The sequence below is a fragment of the Nicotiana tomentosiformis genome, chromosome 1 (genome assembly GCF_000390325.3).
Source record: "Nicotiana tomentosiformis chromosome 1, ASM39032v3, whole genome shotgun sequence".
Taxonomy (NCBI): domain Eukaryota; kingdom Viridiplantae; phylum Streptophyta; class Magnoliopsida; order Solanales; family Solanaceae; genus Nicotiana; species Nicotiana tomentosiformis.
Window position 1 is genome coordinate 158,230,022 of NC_090812.1, and position 26,229 is coordinate 158,256,250.

General features: G+C 37.3%; 1 protein-coding gene and 1 long non-coding RNA gene across 3 annotated transcripts; one reads left to right on the forward strand and one right to left on the reverse strand.

The window, feature by feature from the left end:
• Positions 1-2,262: 2,262 nt before the first annotated feature.
• On the forward strand, positions 2,263-6,386 carry LOC104120985 (NADH dehydrogenase [ubiquinone] iron-sulfur protein 7, mitochondrial). The gene is made up of 2 exons (XM_009632869.4): positions 2,263-2,732; positions 5,800-6,386. The coding sequence occupies exons 1-2, from the start codon at positions 2,326-2,328 to the stop codon at positions 6,032-6,034; spliced, it is 642 nt and encodes a 213-aa protein (XP_009631164.1). The 5' UTR covers positions 2,263-2,325; the 3' UTR covers positions 6,035-6,386.
• Positions 6,387-6,859: 473 nt separating this feature from the next.
• Positions 6,860-18,090, reverse strand: LOC138904155 (uncharacterized). 2 transcript variants are annotated; one of them, XR_011413390.1, is made up of 3 exons: positions 17,789-18,090; positions 11,884-11,933; positions 6,860-8,752 (listed from the first exon to the last, which is right to left on the reverse strand). It is a non-coding gene; the product is annotated as an uncharacterized lncRNA (long non-coding RNA). The 2 variants fall into 2 exon arrangements; XR_011413389.1 differs by having other exon boundaries at positions 11,884-11,936.
• Positions 18,091-26,229: the final 8,139 nt, after the last annotated feature.

A 26,229-nucleotide genomic window follows, 5' to 3' on the forward strand; every position in this document is an offset into this window, starting at 1 on the left:
TAAATTCTTAAAACGATAAAAAGATAACTTTCTCACTTTATGATAAAATAATTTCTATTTTCCTAATAAAGGAAATCTCATTTAATAGCTTCTTCATATCATGTACTTAATTTAATGTACATCTGAAAAGTAAAAATAACAATAACTACGTAAAAGTAAACTTATCGAATCTGTACTAAAAGGTTATCAAACTTATCAGGTCTTTGTTAACACCTTCACAAATCCCCCTATAACCACATGAGTAACCTTAATCCCTTCAAGCTTATATGGATTTACTATGATGTATCCTAACGCCCGGGTGTGGTATGTTACAGTAAACATAAAAATTATTAACGGGTTAACGGTTTACCCGATAAGTAAATTGAATAATCCGCCCCCAAACTGTTAAGCCGTTAATTATAAAATCTCAATTCGTTCACCATACATTACCCCGATAATCCCATACCAATAAGCCATCGGTTCGATTCGGTTAACGGTTTCAGTTCAGTTTTGAACAGGCCTACATAGAATGTACCAATTGTAAAGTCAAGTGAGTTGTTGTTGTTTATTATTACCCATTCCGTTAAGTTGGAGGGTTCAAATATTAAAAATATAAGTTCATATATTGAGTTTGCAAACTGATACAATTTTAATTGGTCACGAGGCCATTTGGCCAATAAATTAAGTGACAAGATTAGGATGCGTTATTTGTGTTCTTGTTCTCAAGAAAAATTAGTTATTAAGCCTTAGGTAAATTATACATTCGTAGAATCACTTTATTAATATTAAATAATCAATCAATAAGTTACTGTATAATTATTCATAAAATTATCCGACATATGTCTCAATTATCATTGAATTAATAAATTAATATTTAAATAACCTTATACATTTCTCAAGTTGTTCAGTTAAATAACAATTGAAGATGTTTAAACATCTCTAAGGATATTTGATAATATTTTAGCGACAATTTTGATCCAAAATCTATTCAAATCAAATCAAATCAAAATAGTCTCGAATTTTGTATTCAATTTTCAAATACTATTTCCAACAATTTCAAACAACACACACTTCAAAATAACACAAAATCATGTTGAAATTTTCAAACTTATTTCAAAACTTCAAGCTTGGAGTTTTTTTTAGCGAAGAATATTTCTATCCAATCTTATTTTCGAATTAAAAAACAATTATTTCTCAATTACATTTTAAAAACGAATCTAAAATTACTCATCCCACCCAATTTTACCAATGGCAGTAGTATTTTTTTCGACCACCAAAGGATGTGGTGCAACGAATGTGATTGCTCTTCCCTTAACAAGAGGTCCTTGGTTCAAACTCTGGATATAAAAAAATCCTTAGTAAGGAGCGCTTTTCCCGAATGCAATTTTACGCGGAGCAAATTCGGATATAGCCGGGTTCCAATACAGGTGCCGAACAACCAGTGGGAAACAAAAAAAAAAAATCCATGGTATAGGGTAAGGGTGTTCGTCGGTCGGTACAGTATGATAATTAGACATTTCAGTTCGGTATTTTTCGTATTCGGTATCCTAAAATGCTATACCAATACTATACCTAATTAAATTCGGTATGGTTCGGTTTATTGCCTTTCAATTTTAGTTTATTCGGTATGATAACTTTAGTTTATTCAGTTCTAAAGCATCTTCTAAATATTATATTTATGGGAGAATAACACCTTAACTAACTAGCAAAATCAATCTTATGAATGCAACAACATTACACATCATATATGAGTCTTCTATAAACAAGAGCATAAGATTAGAATAACGTTTACAAACTTCATCAACATGCAAGTATGTCTGGTCTAAAGCTCTAACTTGCATCTCCGTAATATACCAGACACTAGTAAGCTTCTCAAATGTGATCAAAATAAGTTTTCACAAGTGTTGTTTACAGAAATCATTCGGGTAACATCCATTAACCACATAGACAAAAATAGGTGGCGCATAAGCTTTAACTAAAGAACATGTAACTAGAAACATTCTCCTTAAGCTCTCTAGTAACTACGAGTTCCAGGGATGACATGATATTTAAAATTAATTCAATATATATTTCGGTACGATATCGATATTTCGATATTTAAAAAAGAAAATACCAAATACCAAACCTAATACTAATTTTTTTAAAATATAAACCAAATATCATAACAAATATCAAAATACCAAATACCAAATACTAAAAATTTCGATTTGCTACACGACAACTTCTCATTTCAAGTCCAAAGTTTTTTTTTTTTTTTAAAAAAAAGGCTAATATTTTGAGTCTTTTTCTACAAAAATTTATAGGCGGGCACACACACACACTCTCTCTCTCTCCATTGAATCGGTAATGGTGTTAATCGCTCGAAACGCAAAACGGCTAACCGAAACGGCGCCGTTCCTTCAAAGGGCGGCGACGATCCACACGACACTCCCAGTACTCTCACAGCAACCTTCTTCTTCTCCGGCCACGTATGGTCGCGCGCCGCCGCCGTCCACGACGTCGCCGGCTGGGATATCAAAACCGGCGGAGTATGTGATATCAAAGGTCGACGATCTGATGAATTGGGCTCGGCGCGGGTCCATTTGGCCCATGACATTTGGGCTGGCCTGCTGTGCCGTCGAAATGATGCACGCTGGAGCTGCGCGTTATGATTTTGATCGATTTGGTGTAATTTTCAGACCTAGCCCGAGACAGTCTGATTGTATGATTGTTGCTGGTACACTTACCAATAAAATGGCCCCTGCTCTTCGCAAGTATGTATTACTTCTAACGATTAAACCCATTTTTTCTGTTTGGCTATATTTGGATTGAAAATTTTCCTTTGGAATTTAGTTTCGGATAAGCACATTTAGGGAAATTCGATTACTGGTAATGATGTTTGTGTTTCAGTGAGATCAATCAGTTAATGGAGGATATTACGAAAGATGATAGCTCAATAGCCTTTATGATTTTTTATAGCACTAGTTATTGATTTGTTGTGTGCATTATCTTAATGTGACTAAAATGAATGAGATTCTAGGTTATGATATTGGGAACTATTCTTTTGGCGGTGTTGATGGATTTGTTTGTATATTAGTAGAAAAGTTGATGATGGAAGAGCACTATTGCTGGATAAAATGTATATTGCATTGAGGAAAAATTAAGAGCTGGTATATAATATAACATAACATGTAGTTCGCCCAGGCTCTTTAAAGTTGTGTTTAAGAGCCCGTTTGGACATAAGAAATTTTTCCCTTTTTTCCAAAACATTTTCACTTTTTTCCGAAATCAACGTTTGCTCATAAAATTTCCAATTTTCACTTAAAGATGCATTTTGGAAATTTTCGAAAATTTAAAAAACTCCAAAAAAGCTGTTTTTCAAAATTTTCACTCAAATCTTTCACAAAACTTCAAAAACAACCCAAAATTATATTCATGTCAACACAACTCTAAATTTCAAATACCATTTTCACTTGAAATTTTTTTTAACCATTTTTTGGAATTTTACAATTCTTATGTCCCAACACCCACTAAATATCCACGGAAGGTTGTTGTCAAAATGTACCTAAGGATTTGTTTTCAAATGTTAACACATAAAAACTCTACAAATATTTGGATTCTCACAAAATGGGCTTAAATGGAGCGGACCTGAACTTGCTTGGTATTGAGGCATAGTTGTTTTGTGTATTTTGTCATGTTATTTAGAAGTTCTGCTGGTAGTATAGGGTGATAAAGTCAAGCATCAAAATGTGATGCTTCAAATAAGTAATGTATTTGGTACTGGATGACCAATTTCCAGATTACTGGGAGGATAAACAGTCAATATAACAAAGGACAAGAAATTGCACATAAGTACCATATTGCAAACATTTTTGTGCTGGTATGATGTCTATAATCTGCTTCGCACTGGCGGTGCTTTTTAAATGATTAGCTTCAGTAGCCATTAGATTTATTTTAATTCCTCTCAAGTTCTTAGATTTATTGTTATCATTGTATCATATTGGTCATCATGTAGATTTGCTGTTGTGGCCTCCCTTTTTTCCTTCTTCATTTGTCTATACTGTGTCTTGATGCTGTCAAGTGTCAACATGTTACTAACTTTTGTCATGGTTTTATGATGGATATGGCATTGGCTGTGAATGTGCCATAAAACTTTGAGCTGAGGGTCTTTCGGAAACAGCTTCTCTACTCCTCTGGAGTAGGGGTAAGGTCTACGACTCTACGTACACACTACCCTCCCCAGACCCCACTTGTGGGATTCCACTGGGTTGTTGTTGTTGTTGTTGTTGTCGTCGTCGTCCTCTTAGAGCAAATCCTTTTCTAATATACATTAGCAAGTGCTGCTGCTAATTGATATTGTTATTCCTTTAAAAAGACACGATTCTGTTACTTTATCAAGCTGAAATTCTTTAGAGACCGTACCAAACTACTTGGTATGGTATTTTGTATACACAATTGATGAACCGGATACCAAAGTACTGAATTGAAGTTCTTAAATACCAGAGTACCGAATGCTAAGTCTTGCTTAAAAAGATCTTGAACATTTGGTTTTTCCATTTTGCGCCTTCCACTGCCCTATCATATAGCCCTATCATGGTATCAAGCTGATGTGATTAATTATTCTTATCAAGTAAATGGTGTGTTATTAGATGGTTCGAAATACAATTGACCATGTCGGATACTGTGAAGGATGCATTGTTTAGTTGGGCTTTTATAGGACGGAAGAGAAGAATCCGGGTGTAGGATGTTACCAGTGTCAAAGGCAAAAGCTCTGAAAAGCGCTCTAGGTCTATTGGAGCTTTAAGCGCAAAGCGCACTTAAAGAGTGGGTTTTAGTAAAAAGGCGCAATAAAAGAAAAAATAACGTAATTCAAGAACAAAGTAACAATTCATTCATAATATTTTCCTTTACAGCTAATATACTTACTTTCCGATTATACTTGTTTAGTGCCGCTTGACTCACGATAAAACTCATATGCAATGAGGCACATGTCTTAATGCCTTGCCTTACACAGACTTCCCTGAACTTTTCTGAGCTTCAGGGCTTAGGTGCGCCTTGAATGAGCCTTTGACAATACTGGATGTTACTCCATTAGCACTTATGTGGATGCTATGGAGGGAAGGGAAGAGCATGATTTGTCATATGAGGAATAACCTCCAGTTTTTAATGTCCTTTTGGTGCACCCATGAGTCCTTATTTGTACAGAAATTGGGTGTCTTACGTAGAGATCCTATCTGTCTGGAGATTCTCTATTTTTTGGGTGCCTCTTATATAGCAACAATTTTTCCATTATCAATGAAATTTTACTTGATAATAAGCCTCGCACGTAAACAGAGGTGTCAAAAATAATTATGCCTAGTTTTTGTGTAGTAGTAGAAAATCTCATCCACTGCATTGAGCACTCCTGTTATGCTTGTCTGGTTTTGTATTTGCTCATTTTCTTCGTTGCTAGTTTACTTTTAGATCCTCTCAATTTAACATACTAAATATGTGCACCTATAGTCATCTGATCTAGAGATACCTAAATTTTCCAAAATTCCACTGCAGGTGCATTTTCCCTGTGTTTGGATCTTGAATCATGCATCTTATTACACTATCTAGATTTTCACTTATGCTTGTTAGCAAATCTTGCATGCTTGTCACCTAGCTGGAACTTGGTAAGTCTGTACTTTGCACAATCCAATTGGTTACTAACACCTCCCTCTACCCCAAAAAGGAAAGAAAAACTCAAAGAAGTAAAAAAGGAGAATATTTGAATGTCTCCTAGTAATTATCTGCTCTAAGGTAAGGTAACCTTTTGTTTTAATGAGTCAAATATTAAGTCAATGCATTTTATTGCAGAGTCTATGATCAAATGCCCGAGCCAAGGTGGGTCATTTCTATGGGGAGCTGTGCAAATGGTGGAGGATACTACCATTACTCATATTCTGTCGTGCGAGGCTGTGACAGGATTGTCCCGGTTGACATTTATGTTCCAGGTTGCCCACCTACTGCTGAGGCCCTTCTATACGGAGTTCTTCAACTGCAGAAGAAGATTAATAGGCGCAAGGATTTCCTCATGTGGTGGACCAAATAAGATCCTTATATTTTTGTTGCCTTGGCTCTGTGTGGAAATAAACCCTTGGGCAAGTACCATGCAAGGGAGAGATGTTATTTTTCTTTGGGTGAACTCTCGGTCTCTCTGGACCTTATACAACTCTTTTGCATGTAATCTGACTTTAGGGGTGGCAAATGGGCTGTATTTGGGCTTGTCATAATGGACGGACTCATTAAATGAGTCATTGCTCGTCAAAATGGCATGGCGTAGCCATTTTTACGGCTGGCCATCCAAAAATAGCCAGTAGCCACCATCGCTAATGTAATTGATTTCTAGCCATTTTAACTTAAAATATGTTAGTAAATGACATATTTACCCTTGTTCTTTTTAACATCATGTTTAGTTACTTTTCATTTTTTATCGCCCTTCGTTTTCTTTTTAGAGCAGTGTACGGATTTCGCTTCGTGAGAGCACTTTTATTATTTATGGAATTTGTTTGAACAAGTCGCGATGTCGCGCACTCGTTTGTTTTTGTGCAAATTGTGAATCGCGCCACGTGAAACACACCCGCGATTTACAACATGTTTATTTTAGTTATTATTAGTAGTTGTGACCCGAATGTGATTTACGTATCGTGACCATGCCACGGAAACCGTACTCATGATCACCATGATTTATTATTCGCGCCTAAAGCAATCTACGAGATTCAATAGTTTAAATATTTTTTTAAGACTAGTTTGAGATTATTGTGAGGCATAAAGATTATGAAAATTATATTATGGTGGAGAACAGTACGGGCTATGCTTAAAACCAACCATATTCCAAATAACGCTGGCAAAGCAAAGAAGAAAACAACTTTAAAGGCGCATCAAATCTATTGGTCTTGTTCAATAACGAAGAAAATCCATGTTAGATGAAGGACAAAAAAATTTAACTTTGGACAACATAAATAAATAGCCTAAGAACAACATTTACTTGGTAAGGGTGTAAACTGTCAAAAAAAAAATATGTGCTGGGAAAAGACATAAAATCACTCCAACATTTCCTATGACAAGTATTTGGCCAGCAACTCAATTTTAATATCACTTGAAATTCCAATGGCGCAAATCTTATCTTAACGAAACAACAACTTTGTTCTTCTGTTACTAAAATTTATTTTTTGTTTAAGAATCAACTAACAAACAAAAGAGGGGAATCCAAATCATAGATATTTTAACTATTTCCGGAGCAAATAAGCAGAGTATGCAAAATTTAGAATCCAAAGCTTCCAAAACCAAAAAGCCAATCGGACATACAAGACCATATTAATACATCCACGTTTTATTCAAGTTTGACACAAATTAGTAAAAGATAAACTGCAAAATGAAGATTTAAATTTAACAATAAAAAAATGGACCTTAGTTAAGCTTGACTCACCGAATAGGACCTCGAACGGATAACCTCGAAACTCGCCGGAAAGGTTTAAGGAAAAAAAAAAACTTTAGTTGTTTGTGTGCTTTTTTTCCCCTCTCTTTTGCCTAATAGGACCTTGGTTGCTGCCGATTTTCTCTCTTTTCTTTGTGTGCTTTTTTCTTTTTCTTTTTTGTGGTGTGGGGTTGTGATTATGAAGAAGAAGAAGAAGAAGAAGAAGAAAGAGTTTTTGTGGATGGTGCGGCTCGCTATCTCTTGAATGAGAGCATGAGACATGAAAAGATGTAGGGTTTTGGGGAGGAGGAAATCTGATGGGTCATTGGCTATTGGGCTCAGATTTAGTCCAATTTGGGTAATGACTTGACATTTGAACAAAGCAAGACTTTAGGAGAACTGGTCCAAATTAAATCTTCTTTCTTTCTTTTGTGATTTTGATTTTCTTTTATTGATTAATAGATGAAAAAATAAAAATACTACTCCTAAACTTGAAATAGCAAGATAAAATACTAATCGCTCAAAATTTACTTATCAAACTAATATATTTTTTTGGAAAACATTTTCTTTCTTTGTAAATGAAGATAAAGCTTATATTAGAAATGTGACTTTTTTTTATTGTTTTCAATTTTCTTAAGTAAAATATATAAAAAGAGAAATAAGAGCTAAAATATGTAGATTAAACTTAAAATATATTTGCATACTAAAAAGTGATGAAAAACTCAAATATAGTCAAATATTAGGTGCTCACAGCTGCCCCTCTTTGCTTGGAAACATGAAGAGTTTTCAGGCAAAGATAAAGTGAGCCGTGTGATTAATTTTTGACCATATCATTATTCAAAAGAGGAGGAAAATAAAAGAAAAAGGTGCAACCGAGTCCTGATTTCGGACAACCTATATATCCCGGGTTAGAAGGGAATCAAGTCGCGTCTAGTTCAAGTAGAATGATGGAGTGATGAGTTCGAGAGTCAAGCGAGGTTCCGTCGAGGCTCCGGTCCGTGGCCCTGCTATTACATCAAAATCTAAAAAACTAAACAAGCCTATCAGCTATGAGTTACAAGATTCCTATCTATAAGTCTTCTGAAGCTTGATCTTGAGTCTTGACTGGTTGTTCATGAAGACTCTTATCTGAACCCTGATGCTTGCTAGCTGTAGGTGCTAGTTTATTCTTCTACGGCTTCTTCTGAGCAAAACGGGAAATGTGAAGCTCGTAACTTCAGTCATGTTTTGAGCAGTCCATATCCTTTCCATCTGCTTCTGCATTTGGATTCACTTCTTTTCCTTTTCTTTTCTTTATTCTGAATTGAGACTTCTTCTTTTGTTCATTTCGAACTCTGTGCCTCGAGGTAAAACCTACTCAGATATCACAACAAACAAACGAACAAAATTATTTTGTCCCATTTTTCACTAGGAAAATTTTGTGAGTTATTGTAACAAAATTCTAAACTACTTCTTTATTGAAAGAAATAAAAAAAACGGGAATGGTGTACCCTGAAAAGGTCATAATTATTTTCTTTTATTGTCCCAAAAGAATGTCTCAACCAAGGATTGGTGTATGAAAAAATGTGTCCATGGAATGATATACCTTATATTGGCAATGATATAAGGGAGTGGTATACCCTGCGTTTAAAATCAAATCAACTAGGAAGTGGTGTACCTTATGTTGGAAAACACAACTAGGGATTGGTGTACCCTATACTAGTAAGGAGACTAGGAAGTGGTGACCCTAATTCGAAAAACACAACTAGGGAATGGTGTACCATGATACTGGTAAGGAAATGTAACCAGGGGTTGGTACCCTGTATTACTGAAAAAGAAATATAACCAGGGGATGGTACCATGTATTACTCAAAAGGAAATGTAACCAGGAGTTGGCACCATGTATTACTGAAAAGGAAATGTAACCAGGGATTGACGCCCTGTAATACTGAAAAAGGAAATGTAACTAAGGGTTGGCACCCTGTATTACTAAAAAGGAAATGTAACCAGGGGTTGGAGCCCTGTATTACTGAAAAACAATGTTGAATCCCTTGGGCGAAAATATTCTACCTCGTTTAAACTACGAAATGCAAACTTGGGCGAAGAGTACTTCTACTCGGAAATACGAGTTGGATCCCCTTAGGCGAAAAGGTTCTACCTGGGTTAAGCTACGTAAAATAACCTGAGCGAAGAGTACTTCTACCCGGAAACTATGAGCTGGATCCCCCTAGGCGAAAAGGTTCTACCTGGGTTAAGCTACGTAAAACAACTTGAGCGAAGAGTACTTCTACCCGAAACTATGAGTTGGATCCCCCTAGGCGAAAAGGTTCTACCTGGGTTAAACTACGTAAAACAACTTGAGCGAAGAGTATTTCTATCCGGAACTATGAGCTGGATCCCCCTAGGCGAAAAGGTTCTACCCGAGTTAAGCAACGTAAAACATCCTGGGCGAAGAGTACTTCTACCCAGAATTATGAGCTAGATGTCCCTAGGAAAAAAGGTTCTACCTGGGTTAAGCTACGAAAAACTACCTGGGCTAAGAGTACTTCTAGCCGAAAATATGAGATGGATCCTCCTAGGCGAAAAAGTTCTACCTGGGTTAAGCTACAAAAAACAACCTGGGCGAAGAGTATTTCTACCTGGAACTGTTAGTTGGATCCCCCTAGGCGAAAAGGCTCCACCTGGGTAAAGCTACGTAAAACAACTTGAGCGAAGAGTATTTCTACCCGGAACTATGAGCTGGATCCCCCTAGGCGAAAAGGTTCTACCCGGGTTAAGCTACGTAAAACATCCTGGGCGAAGAGTACTTCTACCCGGAATTATGAGCTAGATCCCCCTAGGCAAAAAGATTCTACCTGGGTTAAGCTACGAAAAACTACCTGGGCGAAGAGTACTTCTAGCCGGAAATATGAGCTGGATCCCCCTAGGCGAAAAGGTTCTACCCAGGTTAAGCTACAAAAAATAACCTGGGCGAAGAGTACTTTTACCCGGAACTGTGAGTTGGATCCCCTAGGCAAAAATGCTCTACCTGGGTTAAGCTACAAAAATAGCCTGGGTGAAGATTACTTCTACCCGGAACTGTAAGCTGGATCCCCCTAGGCGAAAAGGTTCTACCTGGGTTAATCTATGTAAAACAACCTGAGCGAAGAGTACTTGTACACGAAACTATGAGCTAGACCCCCCTAGGCGAAAAAGTTCTACCTTTATTAAGTTACTTAAAACAACCTGAGCGAAAAGTACTTCTACCCGGAACTATGAGCAAAACCCCCTAGGCGAAAAAGTTCTACCTGGTTTAAGCTACGAAAAACAACCTGAGCAAAGAGTACTTCTACCCGGAACTATGAGCTGGACCCCCTACGCGAAAAGGTTCTACCTGGGTTAAGCTACGAAAAATAAGCCTGGGCGAAGAGTACTTCTACCCGGAAGTATGAGCTGGATCCTCCTAGGCGAAAAGGTTCTACCTGGGTTAAGCTCCGTAAAATATCTCGGGCGAAGAGTAATTCAACCCGGAACTATGAGTTGGATCCCCCTAGGCGAAAATGTCCTACCTGGGTTAAGCTACGTAAAATATCCTGAGTGAAGAGTAATTTTACCCGGAACTATGAGCTGGATCCCCCTAGACGTCAAGGTTCTACCTGGGTTAAGCTACATAAAACATCCTGAGCGAAGAGTACTTTTACCCGGAACTATGAGCTGGATCCCCCTAGGCGAAATGGTTCTACCTGGGTTAAGCTAAGTAAAATATCCTGAGCGAAGAATACTTCTATCCGGAACTATGAGCTAGATCCCCCTAGGCGAAATGGTTTTACTTGGGTTAAGCTACATAAAACATCCTGAGCGAAGAGTACTTTTACCCGGAACTATGAGCTGCATCCCTATAGGCTTAAAGGTTCTACCTGGGTTAAGCTACGTAAAATATCCTGAGCGAAGAGTACTTCTACTCGGAACTGTGAGTTGGATCCCCCTAGGCGAAAAGGTTCTACCTGGATTAAGCTACGTAAAACATTCTGAGCGTAGAGTACTTCTACCCGGAACTATGAGCTGGATCCCCCTAGGCGAAAAGGTTCTACCTGGGTTAAGCTACGTAAAACATCTTAAGCGAAGAGTATTTCTACCCGGAACTATGAGATGGATCCCCCTAGGCGAAAAAGTTCTACCTTGTTTAAGCTACGTAAAACATCCTGAGCAAAGAGTACTTCTACCCGGAACTATGAGCTGGATCCCCCTAGACGAAATGGTTCTACCTGGGTTAAGTGACGTAAAACATCCTGAGCGAAGAGTTCTTCTACCCGGAACTATGAGCTGGATCCCCCTAGGCGAAAATATTCTACCTGGGTTAAGCTACGTAAAACATCCTGAGCGAAGAGTACTTCTACCCGGAACTATTAGCTGGATCCCCCTAGGTGAAAAGGTTCTACCTGGGTTAAGCTACGTAAATGATTTGTATGAACAATAGTGATGTATGCTAAAAATAAAAGAAAAATTTAGATTTTGCGGAAACTTACCTTTGGTGACATTCGTCCTTTAAGAATTGTCATTCTGCACTACTTTGTTCCTGCTTCAAAACAAAGAATAATTGTGAGTTTTAAAGGTGGTGGTCGGTGTGTGGCCTTGATGTATTTGGCAGCTTGGCTTTGTGCCCTTCTTCTTTTGATGATGATTTCAACCTACCACTAGATGTTTCCTGAGTACGACTTACATTTCTGGCCCCGGAGAGCCTTTGAGTTTTCAAACTTTTACATGACTGTTGGTCGCGTGGGACTTAACCTTTTCAACTTTATTTTGCCTTTGTGGAATTTCACTTTCGACTTCTTTCCTCCGAAACTTTCAATTTCTGAGAATTGTGGAACCTTTGGCTTTTCAAACTTTGCCAAAATGGCTAGCCACTTGGTACTTAACCTATTCAACTTCATTTTGCCTTGTAGGCACTTTTAATTTGATTTCCTCCTTACAAGAGTTTTTGATTTCTAAGCATCAGCCGCCATGGCCAGTCGGGGTCGACTTGATGTCGCTGCCGAGTCTGGGTGCCTTTTTTTTGCATATTAGCTTGTATCAAACGAAAGCCCTGTAAATGAGTCTTGCTATCCCTTCTTTGCCTTAGTTTTGGAATAGAGTTAGACCAAAATGGATTCAAAGAAAAACAAACAATGGAATGGACAATGAATTTAGACAAGAGGTATCCCTTTCGGGGAAGGAAAGAATGACTTATCTGGAGTATATGCGGACTTCAATGAACATGACATGCCTTTTGGACTTGATGTCTGATCTGTGTAAACCGTCCGACTCTTAGAAATTCATCACAACTTTTTCCTCGAAACCTAGAAACCTTGCCCAGGATTGTTAATACCAATGGCCGTGAAGATCCTCTTTTCGATCAATAGTTCCCTTTGTGGGTTTTCACCAGCTAATCTCTCTCATTTCTCTTCTCACCATCGCCTTATAGTGCCCTTTGCGGGTTTTCACTAACAAGACTCTCTCATTTTCATTTTCTTTGCTCGTCATCGCCCTATGGTTCCCGTGAGGGTTTTCACTAATAAGACTCTCTCATTTTGGCGGCATCAGATCCAAGTGATTGTATTCTCCAATTCTTGAACATTCTCGTTGATTGATCGGAAGGACTTGAAAAGGATTTGGGTAAAAAGGATTTGGATTGAATTATAACTTTGGAACCTCTCAGGTGAAACCATCGCCGAACCATTATAACACCTGTCCCATTTTCAACTTTTGGGGGAATGTAGGTTTTTATTTTGGTGTGACTGAACCCCAGAGAGAGGCTACCTACGTATCCTTTCGGAATCAAGTCGAACGTAGTTCGATTAACATGAACTTGTTTAATTTTTTTTTCTTCATTTTTTTTCATTTTCTTTTATCTTTTTTTTTTCCCATATAACTTCTAGGATCCAAAGAGGGTAATCAAAGAAAAGTAACCGACTCAAAAGGTTTTGCAAAGGGTTGATAGTCTTTGGGTAGTGATAATGAAAGCCTTCGTCATCCTAATCAGAGAACATTAAAGATACGTAAAAGGGTCAAACATAATACCTTTTGACCGTGTCTGTATAGACAGTTGTCTCGGAGACATTTATTTCGAACTTTCTAGGCCGCACTTTCTTGTTGTAGGCACTGGCCATTCTTTGTTGGTACAACTGCCCGTGGAAAACTGCGGCCATATGTTTTTCATCAATCATAGTCAATTGTTCCAAACCGGTTCTTGACCCAATCTTTATCCTCAATCTCGGCTTCGACAATGATCCAAAGAGAGGGAATTTCAACTTCTTCCGATTTTATTTGGATCTTGGCTTAGGCGTAGTGTTCCACTTCTTTGCTTATTTTCTCTCAAGCCTTATCTTCAACACATTCTGCTTCTTGATTCATTATTTCGAGGTCTGACGACGTTTTAGGATATGGGCATGAAGTCCGTAAGCATGTCATATTATTAAAATCTGCATTAACAGAACTGAAAAGAGAATAAGAAAGGTGACCAGATTAAGAAAAGAGACGTTCCTAGACAATGAAATATTAATTTCATTTAATTGATTTTTTTTTTGAATTTTAAAGATAAAAAGATTTACATCGGAAAGTAAGACAATAAAGTAAAACATCCGGATTACACCCTGAAATAATCCGAACGCAGAAAAGATAGCAAGACTGGCTACCGAGACTTCCGTCTGATGGGGGACTTTTAGACTTGGCGACCGCTTTTTTTTTCTTCTATCTCAGCAATGGATGCAATGGCCTTCAGTGCTAGATCAAATTCCTCATCTTCGTAGATCATTCTGACTACTGGCCCATTGGTGTGAGTAGGCAGAGAATTATTCAACATATTAGGGGATTTTTCATCCCTAAGCACTATTGTCTTGACCTCGATAAGGTCTTTCATTGCTCTCTTAAGAGTCCAACAGTCTTCCGTATCATGTCACACTGCTCTAGAGTGGTATTCACATCTAGCATTAGTCTGGTGCGAGGGGGACTCGGGGTTTGGCCGGTTCAGGGCTAATGGCTGCAGTAGACCTAACCCGATTAGCTTTTGAAACAAACTTGAATGTGATTCACCAATAGGGGTGAACTGATTTCTTCTGAGGGGATCTCTTGGGCGAGGATTGTATTGGGGAATATTTGGTTGGGGATTATATGAAGTTTGGTAGGGACGGGCATTTCTGGGAAATGGAGCTCTATTTTGTGAATAATGCTCTAGCCGCGTGTAAGATTGCATGTTCATCACCGCATAGGGTGGCGGTGCCACGACATAAGCATCATGTTGATGGGGATAATAGTGTTGTGGGACCGTAGGAAGCATATATGATTGGTTGAATGACCTGCGGGCTCCCCTCGAGCTCGAAGCCATCATGGCTCCCTCTTCCCTCCTTCTTCTGTGAACCATTTTGAACGGTCTGTGATGTGGCCTTAAAAGCAGCATCACTCAAGATTCGGCCCGTTTTAAAACCATTTTCGACCATCTCCCCAATTTTGATAGCCTCGATGAACGGATTACCCATAATAGACATCATGTTCGGGAAGTAGTCCGCCTTTTGGACCTGTAGGAAGACCATAACCATTTCTGCTTCGTCCATTGGAGGCTTTACCATGGCGGCTTGCTCGCGCCATTTGACGACATATTTACGGAAACTTTCTACTGTTTTCTTTGTCAAACTAGACACAATGTTCTATTTTTGGATTTTTCACTCTTGCTTTTTTTTTTTTTTTTTAATTTTGTTTTCTTTGTTATTTTTATCACTCTTTTCTTTCTTCTCTTTTTTTTCCACTCAGTTTATTTGATGTAAATGATCGAATCCGATGGGGATTGCCTACGTATCATGACGCCGCATGAATCAGATCTTGCGTAGTTCGGGCAAATCGGGAATAAAGTAAAATAAACTAACTCTTTTTTTTATTCATATACAAATAATCCAATAAAAGCTGCTAACAAGGAAAAATATTTCGAATTAGTTTTTATGAAATTTTGTTTTTTTTTGTTGAAAGAAAACTTCTAAAGACAGATTTTTTTTTGGAATCTTCGAAAGAAATACTTTTTTTTAAATAAAAAAAAGAAAAAAAATATTTTGATTTTTTTTTGTAAATTTAAAAAGATAAAAAATATTTTTTTGGATTTTGATTTTTGTTTTTTTTGAATTTTGGGAGAAAGACCTTTTTTTTTTTTTAAAAAGGAAGAAAATATTTTTGGAATTTTGAATTTGACGTCTCAAATAAAGACTTCTAAAGAAGGAATTAAAGATTATTATTTTTTGTTTTTGTATTTTTGAAAATCGGGGGCCGGAACCGATGGGGTTTGCCTACGTATCTCACATCCGGTGAGAATGAGACCCGCGTAGTTCGGTCAGTTTTGACACAACCGAAAAATATGCTTTTGAAGATATTGACTCATTTGGAAATGACTCTTTTTTTTTTTCAAAAAATTCGACAGAGTTTCGGGATTTTTCAAATATCTAGATTTTTCAGAACCGGGTAAGTTTCTCTCTGCTCACTCTTGGTTTTTCTTTCCCTATTCTAGAAGATGGTCAACATGCAAGCCGAAATAAATAAGTGCACAAGTAGCACATTAAATGCATCAGGATGGTCTTTTGAATTGGGTACACCTGTCCTAGACGGACTCAACCCCCTTGTTGAGTCCCCAAAGTCAAATGCACGTGATGCAAACAAACGTACCTACTAGGGATCCAGCATAAGGTTTGTTATCCTGGTGGAGAAGGTATCTAGACTGGCTTACTCGAGCGGACAACTCGAGCCGAGGAGCGTCAAGCATCACCAGTAGTAGAACAACACTGGCTAGCTAACGACTCTCCCGTCTAAACATGTGTGACTAAATCCTTCACCAGAAGCTGGTAGGCTAACTTGCTTTATCTCAAGACAGAAATTTTGTGATGCTGGTAGACAAACACAACATAACTTACTATCAGAAGACTCAGAGAGAAGAAGGGTTTCGTAACAGTTCCATATACAGTTCAAGCAATATAATAGCGGTAAAAAACGGCATTTAGCACATTAGGCTCGAACACCTAAAAAATCAGATAATAAACAAAAGCCAGGTATAAAAGTTATTCTAAGCTCGAATTCTGAACCCTGAACCAGAAGTTTTAGGTTCTTGTCCCCAGCAGAGTCGCCATAGCTGTCACACCCCTTTTCTACCCCCTAAAAAGATAATGTGTGTGGATTGTGGGTTAAAGAGTTTTTCCAATTAAAGTAATAATTTTTGAAATAGGGATTATTTTATTTACAGAGTCGCCACTCGAAATTAATTTTTGGGTGTTCCAAGTCACCTTTTATTTGAATCCCTAGTCAAAGGAAAGTTTGACTATATTATTATTGGTATGCGAAAATAAAGTTCGGACAAGGAATTCTGTTGACCGGGGAGAAGGTGTAAGGCATTCCCTGAGTCCTGCGATTCTAGCACAGTCGCTTTATTGACTTAAACTTGGCTTGAATATCTGAATTACTATATGTTTTAGAACCTTTTATACATTACCGCTTTTATTATTTATGTAATTTGTTTGAACAGGTCGCGATATCGCGCACTCGTTTGTTTTTGTGCACATTACGAATCGCGCCACGTGAAACACACCCACGATTTACAACATGTTTATTTTAGTTATTATTAAAAGTTGTGACCCGAATGGGATTTACGTATCGTGACCATGCCACGGGAACCGTATTCATGGTCACGATAATTTATTATTCGCGCATAAAGCAATCTACGGGATTCAATAGTTTAAATATTTTTTTAAGACTAGTTTGAGATTATTGTGAGGCAGAAAGTTTATGGAAATTATAACAGTACCGACTATGCTTAAAACCAACCATATTCCAAATAATGCTGGCAAAGCAAAGAAGAAAACAACTTTAAAGGCGCATCAAATCTATTGGTCTTGTTCAATAACGAAGAAAATCCATGTTAGATGAAGGACAAAAAAATTCAACTTTGGACAACATAAATAAATGGCCTAAGAACAACATTTACTTGGTAAGGGTGTAAACTGTCCAAAAAAAATATGTGCTGGGAAAAGACATAAAATCACTCCAACATTTCCTATGACAAGTATTTGGCCAGCAACTCAATTTTAATATCACTTGAAATCCCAATGGCGCAAATCTTATCTTAACGAAACAACACCTTTGTTCTTCTGTTACTAAAATTTATTTTTTGTTTAAGAATCAACTAACAAACAAAAGAGGGGAATCCAAATCATAGATATTTTAACTATTTCCAGAGCAAATAAGCAGAGTATGCAAAATTTAGAATCCAAAGCTTCCAAAACCAAAAAGCCAATCGGACATACAAGACCATATTAATACATCCACGTTTTATTCAAGCTTGACACAAATTAGTACAAGATGAACTGCAAAATGAAGATCTAAATTTAACAATAAAAAAATGGACCTTAGTTAAGCTTGACTCACCGAATAGGACCTCGAACGGATAACCTCGAAACTCGCCGGAAAGGTTTAAGAAAAAAAAAACTTTAGTTGTTTGTGTGCTTTTATTTTTCTCTCTTTTGCCTAATAGGACCTTAGTTGTTGCCGATTTTCTCTCTTTTCTTTGTGTGCTTTTTTTTTTGTTGTCTTTTTTGTGGTGTGGGGTTGTGATTATGAAGAAGAATAAGAAGAAGAAAGAGTTTTTGTGGAGGGTGCGGCTCGCTATCTCTTGAATGCGAGCATGAGACATAAAAAGATGTAGGGTTTTGGGGAGGAGGAAATCTGATGGGTCATTGGCTATTGGGCTTAGGTTTAGTCCAATTTGGGTCATGACTTGACATTTGAACAAAGCAAGACTTTAGGAGAACTGGTCCAAATTAAATCTTCATTCTTTCTTTTGTGATTTTGATTTTCTTTTATTGATTAATAGATGAAAAAAATAAAAATACTACTCCTAAACTTGAAATAGCAAGATAAAATACTAATCGCTCAAAATTTACTTATCAAACTAATATATTTTTTTGGAAAATATTTTCTTTCTTTGTAAATGAATATAAAGCTTATATAAAAAATGTGACTTTTTTTAATTGTTTTCAATTTTCTTAAGTAAAATATATAAAAAGAGAAATAAGAGCTAAAATATGTAGATTAAACTTAAAATATATTTGCATACTAAAAAGTGATGAAAAACTCAAATATAGTAAAATATTAGGTGCTCACAATGATAATTTTATGTGTTTTTTTACCTGATGTATTTGATTGTGTTTCTTTTATTCTTACCAGTATTTATTTATGGAGTTTTATTTTTGTAATAAATTTGGTACAGTACATTATACAGAAAATTTATCTTCTGAAGGCTTGTTTCTAAGTATTTGTTACTGGATGGTTTTTGATTATGTTTTATGTTTATGGAGTTTTGTAATAAATTTTGTCCAGTATATTATACGGGAAGTCTGTCCTCTGAATGTTTGTTCTCCAGTATGTTATACTGAATGATTATTATAATACTAGTTTCTGGGTACGCGCGTTGCGTGTGTACCCAATAACAGTGAGTACAAACTTTTTTAAAATTACAAATATTGTTAAAAGATATGTTTGAGTTTGAAATAAAAAATTAAATGAGGTATTTTAAGTTTTTAAAAATGGTTCCTACTGTTAGTTGTGTATTTCTGCTTCGGTTTTTTGTTTAGTGTGCTTGTGTTTTCCCTTTTTCTTTACTGAACCGAGGGTCTACCGGAAACAACTTCTCTGCCTTCTTGAAGGTAGGGTTAAGGCCTTCTTGAACGTATTTCTAGTTCCATTAGCATCCAGATTTACACTTTATTAGAACTTCAGGAAAATTGAAGTACAATATAGATACAAAAACAAAACATACCCCATAATCACAAAAAAACAACCCAAATTAAGTCTTAAGAGCATTAAACTGCTAGTCTTAAAGTAATTAAAAAATTAATTAATTAAAGGTTTATTATTTTTCATTAGGGACAAATATGATTAATTAAAGGTCACTCAGATTTTAAAGGGTATTATTGTAAACTGAATTTGAAAGTAGGAGCTTATTACTTTTAATATAATATGATATGATATGATGGTCAAGTTATATCACCTAAGGGTAAAGTTCATCTTGCTTAGTTGTCCAGCAATCTTCTTGTTGTAGCTCCCTCGGCAATGCATATCTTGGACAATCAGCTTGCTAATCACTTCAACACTTCTCAGCTTCCCTTAAAAAATTCTTTGGTTTCTCTCTTGCCATATATAGTAAGCACTACCAATCAACGTCATTCTATAGATCTCAACTGTGGCTTTCTTTCCATTTGTAAATTTAATTGCCCAGTTTAGCTCCTCAGACCACCCCATAGCTCTTCATAGCCATATCCTGCTAGCTCGAAGTTTTCCTTGGCATTCATTATCTTCCTTACCATCCACGAGGCTTGTGTAGGGTTGACTTCCCATGACTGCCTCCCTTTAATGTAGTAGCTATGTAACCATATGATCCACAATCTATCCTTTTTCTTACACAAATTCCAAAAGTGCTTACTTATAGTGCAACCCCCAGCAGATTTTGGATAGCACACTTTTTCCCATGCTAATAGTGCTTTCTTTGTCATCTCAATATCCTCAGTCCATAGAAATTTTCTGCACATAGCTTCGATCAAGTGTATGATGTTTGTAGGTAATATGAATATTTGGGACCAGAAAGTTTGCATGGAGAAAATGATGCTTTTAATTAGTTGAACCCTCCCTACATAGGATAAGAATTTAGAGGTCCATGATGTGATCCTTCCCACTATTATATCAAGTAGTGGCTGGAATTGTGTGACTGAAACAATGTCTCCCCTGAAAAATAAAAGAAGGTCGTCAGCAAAACCTAACTGCACTATCTGTAATTTATCACACCTCGGATGATAGTCGAAGTCAGGTATGTGTCTTAGAGTTTTCAAACTTCTATTCAGGCATTCCATGGCTAAGATAAATAGAAAAGGGGATACAAGAGAATTGGGCATTCACAAGACTGCTTTGATTCTCATCATGATATATTCTTCTAGTAAGCGGGTGGTTGATAAAAACGTATTATTGGGAGGGGAAGGGATTCCCTTGCCTTAACCTTCTTCTAGCCTCAAAAGGTGCTGTTAGTTTACCATTCAGTAGGATCGAATAGGAGACACATTTAACACAACTCATGATCCATTGGATATATTTATCAGGAAAAGACATACTAATTAGGATTTGCTTCAAAACAATCCATTCAATTGAGTCATAGGCTTTCTGCATGTCAAGCTCAATCATACACCTTGGTGACAAACCTTTCCTCCCACAACCTTTAACCAGCTCATGGCTGAGAATTATGTTATCAGTTATAAGCCTAGCCTACCTGGGACAAAAGCAGACTGCGAGTTGTCCACCAAATCATCTATGACGACCTGTAGCCTTTTAGGCTGAATCTTGGAAAGTAACTTGTACAATGTAGTACAACAAGATATGGGCCGATATTCCTTAATTGAAAATGGATTCTTGACTTTAAGGATGAGTGTAACTAATGTACATGTTAATATTAATTATGTATGTTAGTTAGCTGATCAGTTAGTTAGTAAGGAGTTAGTGGAGTCATTAGTTAGTTAAAAATGCCAGCTGTACAAATTAGTTTGTTAACCAACTTTCATTAGCTCATTTTCTAGCTTAGCTTTCGATTGTATATAGTGGAGGCTCCACTTATTTTTCTTTAGTAATGAATTGAAAAATTCTGGAATATTCTTCTATCCCTTCCTTCGTCATCTTTCTCACTGTGACCTCTCATGGCATAGAGGTTCAGATCCTCTAACCATTGAAGCTCAATTGAGCTTTGAGTTACCATTTCATTGAGAGTTTTGATATGGTATCAGAGCTAGGAGCATCAATTTGGACTCGCTTCACAGGATCTGTTAATTCAGTCTCCGTCAGTGTCGATTTCAATTAGATCGCACACATGCAAGCTCATTTCTCCATCGATTTCAAGCTATAATTGTGAAAAAGGTTATGATTTGCTTATGAATCTGTAATTGCTTGGAAATTGTTAAATTCGTAATCACCATTTTCTAGTCCTCAATTGTTTAGAGATTTTGTACTGTACGAGATGAATACTTTCGAAGACGATAATTAATCTACACCGTCTATGACTGAATCTCCTAATCAGTCAAGTGTTGATATCAGTAGTCCCTTGTATATGCATCCATCTGATAATCCCAGAGCAACTTTGGTCCCTGTTTCATTTGATGACTTTGGATATCGATCGTGGAGAAGAGGTATAATGCGAACATTATCTGTGAAGAATAAGCTGGGATTCATCAACGGAGAATACAAGAGACCAGATCCAGATTCATCAAAATTTCGCCTATGGAAAATATGTGATGATATGGTCACCTCATGGATCCTAAACTCCTTAGCTTAGGAAATTGCAGATAGTGTTGAGTATGTAGCAGATGCATTCGAATTGTGGAGAGAACTTGAGGATCGATATGATCAGACAAATAGAACAAAACTATACCAGATTCAAAAAGAAATTAATGATCTATCCCAAGGAGCCCTTTATATCACTAGTTATTACACAAAAATGAAAAAGAAATGGGAGGAACTCAACACTTTGATTGCCAAATCTCATTGCACTTGTAACTTCACATGTGGAGCTAAGGAGAGCATGCATAAAGCTGAGCAGGATAGGAGGTTGATACAATTCCTTATGGGATTGAATGAGACGTACACTGTAGTTCGAGGCAGCATATTGATGATGAATCCTCTTCCCTCAATTGCTCAAGCCTTTTCTTTGCTGATTCAAGAGGAAAGGCAGAGAGAAATTAAGCCAAACGGTCATTTGGCTCTGGAGTCATCAGCCTTGAATGCTAGCACAATCAGACCTGGGACATTCAGAACAAACTATTCTCCCAGTAATAATCACAACAACAGGACTGAGCCTTTCTGTGATTATTGTAAAAGACCAAGGCACACCAAAGAGAAATATTACAAACTTCATGGATACCCACAGAGTTTTAGTCAAAATTAGAATCCAAACATAAATCAAAGCAGTTTCAATCAAAATCCTAGGCAAAATTTCAACTACAACTACAATTCCAACAACAATCACAATAACAAGTTCAATAGAGGAAATATAACAGTAGCCAATGCACATGTAGCAACCACCGATACTCAACCTGCTGAGACTGATAAATGTGCTAGTCATGATAATGCTCAAAGTGTAAGTCTCACCCAAGAGGAGTACAACCAGTTGGTGAACCTACTGCAGCAATTTCAATCAGGAGGAAGAAGAGATTGCACAACTGGTACCAATGTTGTATCAGGAACAACAAACTTTGCAGGTATGATAACTTGTACTTCCTCAATTGACTTTGGTAAACTGTCATGTGAATGTTTCAAGAACAAAGCTGACTCATGGATTATAGATTCAGGGGCATCAAACAACATGACTTTTAATAGATCCTTGCTAACCAATATAATAACCTTACCTTATCCCCTATTAGTTATACTTCCAAATGGGTACAAGGTAAAGGTGACAGAAATTGATAGTGTGATACTCACTCCTAAGATCACTCTAGACAAAGTGATGTTTGTTCCTTCCTTTAGATACAATTTGATCTCTGTTCATTCTTTAACCTCTCATCTCAACTATCTTGTTGCCTTTGTTAAATATTGCTGCATACTACAGGCCCCTTCAATGAAGAGGCCTCTGGTGATTGGTAGAGTGAAAGATGGGCTGTACATCATGTGCCCAAGTTGTCTGAAGAAGAATAGTACAAGCTATGCAGTAAAGGCCACTCACACATTACCCACCATTTCTACTTGTTTCACCTGTAACACACACTGTCTCTCTCATTCTATTGTAAATATGCCATTACATTCAAATAAGTGTGTTTCTTCTCCAATTGTAAATAGTCCATGTGCAGCTATTAAAAACAAGTTTCCTTTATAAGTCCATCTTCTGAAGTTTCTAGTATATCTTCTCATTCTTGTGTTGAAAACAATGTAAATGTGTTGTGGCATAATAGACTTGGACATGTCCCCTTTGTCAAAATAAAGAACATTACCTCTATACCTGTCAACTTCTCTCCCAAACAACCCTTCAACTGCACCATTTGCCCAATGGCTAGACAAGAAAGACTGTCATTCCCTCAGAAAACCAGCACAACCAACAAAATATTTGAACTTCTACATATTGATCTGTGGGGTCCATATCATGTTCCCACACATGATAGATATAAGTACTTTATAACTATGGTGGATGATTATAGCAGGTCTACTTGGACTCACCTTTTGTCCAGCAAGAGCAATGCTCTTGAGATACTCAAAGAATTTATGAACCTTGTAGAAAACCAGTTTGGTGTAACTATCAAGTCCATAAGGTGAGACAATAGACTAGAGTTCACTAGTAAAGAAGTAACTATGCTATTTCAGTCTAAAGGGATCATTCATCAGAGAACTTGTCCCTACACACCACAACAAAATGGTGTGGTGGAGAGAAAGCACAAATACCTCCTTGAAACAACTAGAGCCCTTCTCTTCCAATCCAAGCTACCTTTGAGATACTGGGGTAAATGTGTCCTCTTTGCCACTTATATCATAAATAGATTACCCTCTAGTTCTATTAATAATCAAACCCCACATGAACTACTGTACAAAAGAAAACCAAAATATTCTTACCTAAAGAGCTTTGGTTGCTTATGTTATCATAATGTACCAATACCACATAGGGATAAGTTTAAGCCCAGAACAACACCACATGTGTTTGTTGGGTATCCTTTCAATACAAAGGGGTACAAGGTTCTGAGTGTAGCCACTAGGAAAATCCATATCTCCAGAGATATGGTGTTTAATGAGTCCATTTTCCCTTTTGGAGTCAATATGAATAAATCTTCTCAATCATTTGTCCCTTATCCAATCCCCTTCATTGAGTCCCTAAGTGAGCAACCTTCTAATAATACAAATATCACACAGATTTCTAAAAACCCGAGTGATCAAAGGAGTGCAGATAACACATCTCATCCTATGTCACCTGTACATGCGGCTTCTCCATCACCTTCTGCAACACCTATTTCTTCACCACCTGATGCATCATCACAATACTACACTGAACAGACTCACAAAGAATAAGTTCAACCAACAAGGCAGTCACAAAGAACTCATAAACTTCCTATCTACCTACAAGACTATGTTCATTCCCTTCCACACCTCAAGACAAACTCTGCTCCTCTAAATGCTTTATTTTCTGTGAATCACCATATTGCCTCTGATGTACTAACTCCTAATAGTCAGACTCTTGTGAGAAATTTTTGTCATGACAGGGAGCCATTATCATATGAGGAGGCAACCATTGATCCTGCATGGCAAGCTGCAATGACACAGGAATTTGATGCACTATATTCCAACCATACTTCGGACTTGGTAATGCTGCCACCTGGGAAGCAGGCAATTGGTTGTAAATGGGTATACAAGGTGAAGCACAAAGCAGATGGCAGTATTGAGAGGATCAAGGCCAGACTGATTGTCAAAGGTTACACTCAACAGGCAAGAATAGATTATACAGAAACCTTCTCACCAGTTGTAAAGATGACAACAATGAGGGCCTTAATAGCTACAACAGTTAAGAAAGGCAGGTCCATATTTCAGTTGGATGTGAACAATGCTTTTCTCCATGGAGACTTCAATGAGGAGGTGTATATGCAGGTACCACCTGTACTAGTTGTAGAAAAACTAGGTTTGGTTTGCAAACTGAACAAGTCCCTCTATGGTTTAAAACAAGCAAGTAGATAATGGTATGCAAAACTGACTGAAGCACTGTGCTCAAGGGGCTACACACATTCCATGTATGACTACTCACTCTTCTACAAAAGAAATGGAGAGTCCTCAGTATATGTTGTAGTGTATGTGGATGATGTGTTATTAACTGGGACTGACCAACATGAAATTGCACAACTCAAAGCATTCCTACATGAACAGTTCAAGATCAAGGACATGGGGGAACTTCACTATTTCCTAGGATTGGAGATTATGTATAAAGATGATGGGGTCATCATATCTCAAAGAAAGTTTGTGTTAGACTTGCTGAAGGAGTACAATTGTCTGAATCACAAGGCTTGCTCTTCATCTTTGGATCCTACCATAAAGCTGAAGGCCAAAGAAGGGACAATACTGCAGGATCCTACTTATTATAGAAAGCTAGTAGGTAAACTAAACTTCTTAACCAATACCAAATTGGACATAACATACAGTGTTCAGCACTTAAGCCAGTTCATGCAGGAGCCTAGAGAACCTCATCTAAAAGAAGCATTTCACTTACTCAGATAGCTGAGGAATGATCCTACCTTAGGAATTTTCATGTCAAAGGATGGAGATCACCCAGTTAAGGCCTATTGTGACTCTGATTGGGCAGCCTACCCAGACTCTAGGAGGTCCTTTACAGGTTATCTAGTTCTACTAGGTAACAATTCTATTAGTTGGAAATCTAAGAAACAAGAGACCATATCCCTATCCTCTATAGAAGCAGAATATAAAGCTTTGAGGAAAATAGTGGGAGAACTGGTATGGTTAGGCAGACTGTTTAAAGAGTGGACTGTCCCATTTTCCTTGACTATCTCAGTCTTATGTGACAGTCAATCTGCATTGCATATTGTAAAGAATCCAGTATTCCACGAAAGGACCAAGCACATAGAAGTAGATTGTCATTTTGTACGTGATCAACTACAAACAGGTTTAATTTCTCTCCACCACATCAGAACAGACAATCAGCTCGCAGAGGTTCTAACTAAAGCCTTGACTGGGATCAAACACAGTGCTATATTAGGCAAGTTGGCTGTGTTCACCACACCTCCAACTTGAGGGTGTTGAATTTTGACAAGATTAATGTGAACTAGTGTGAACATTTGAAGCCTCCTTTTAGGAAG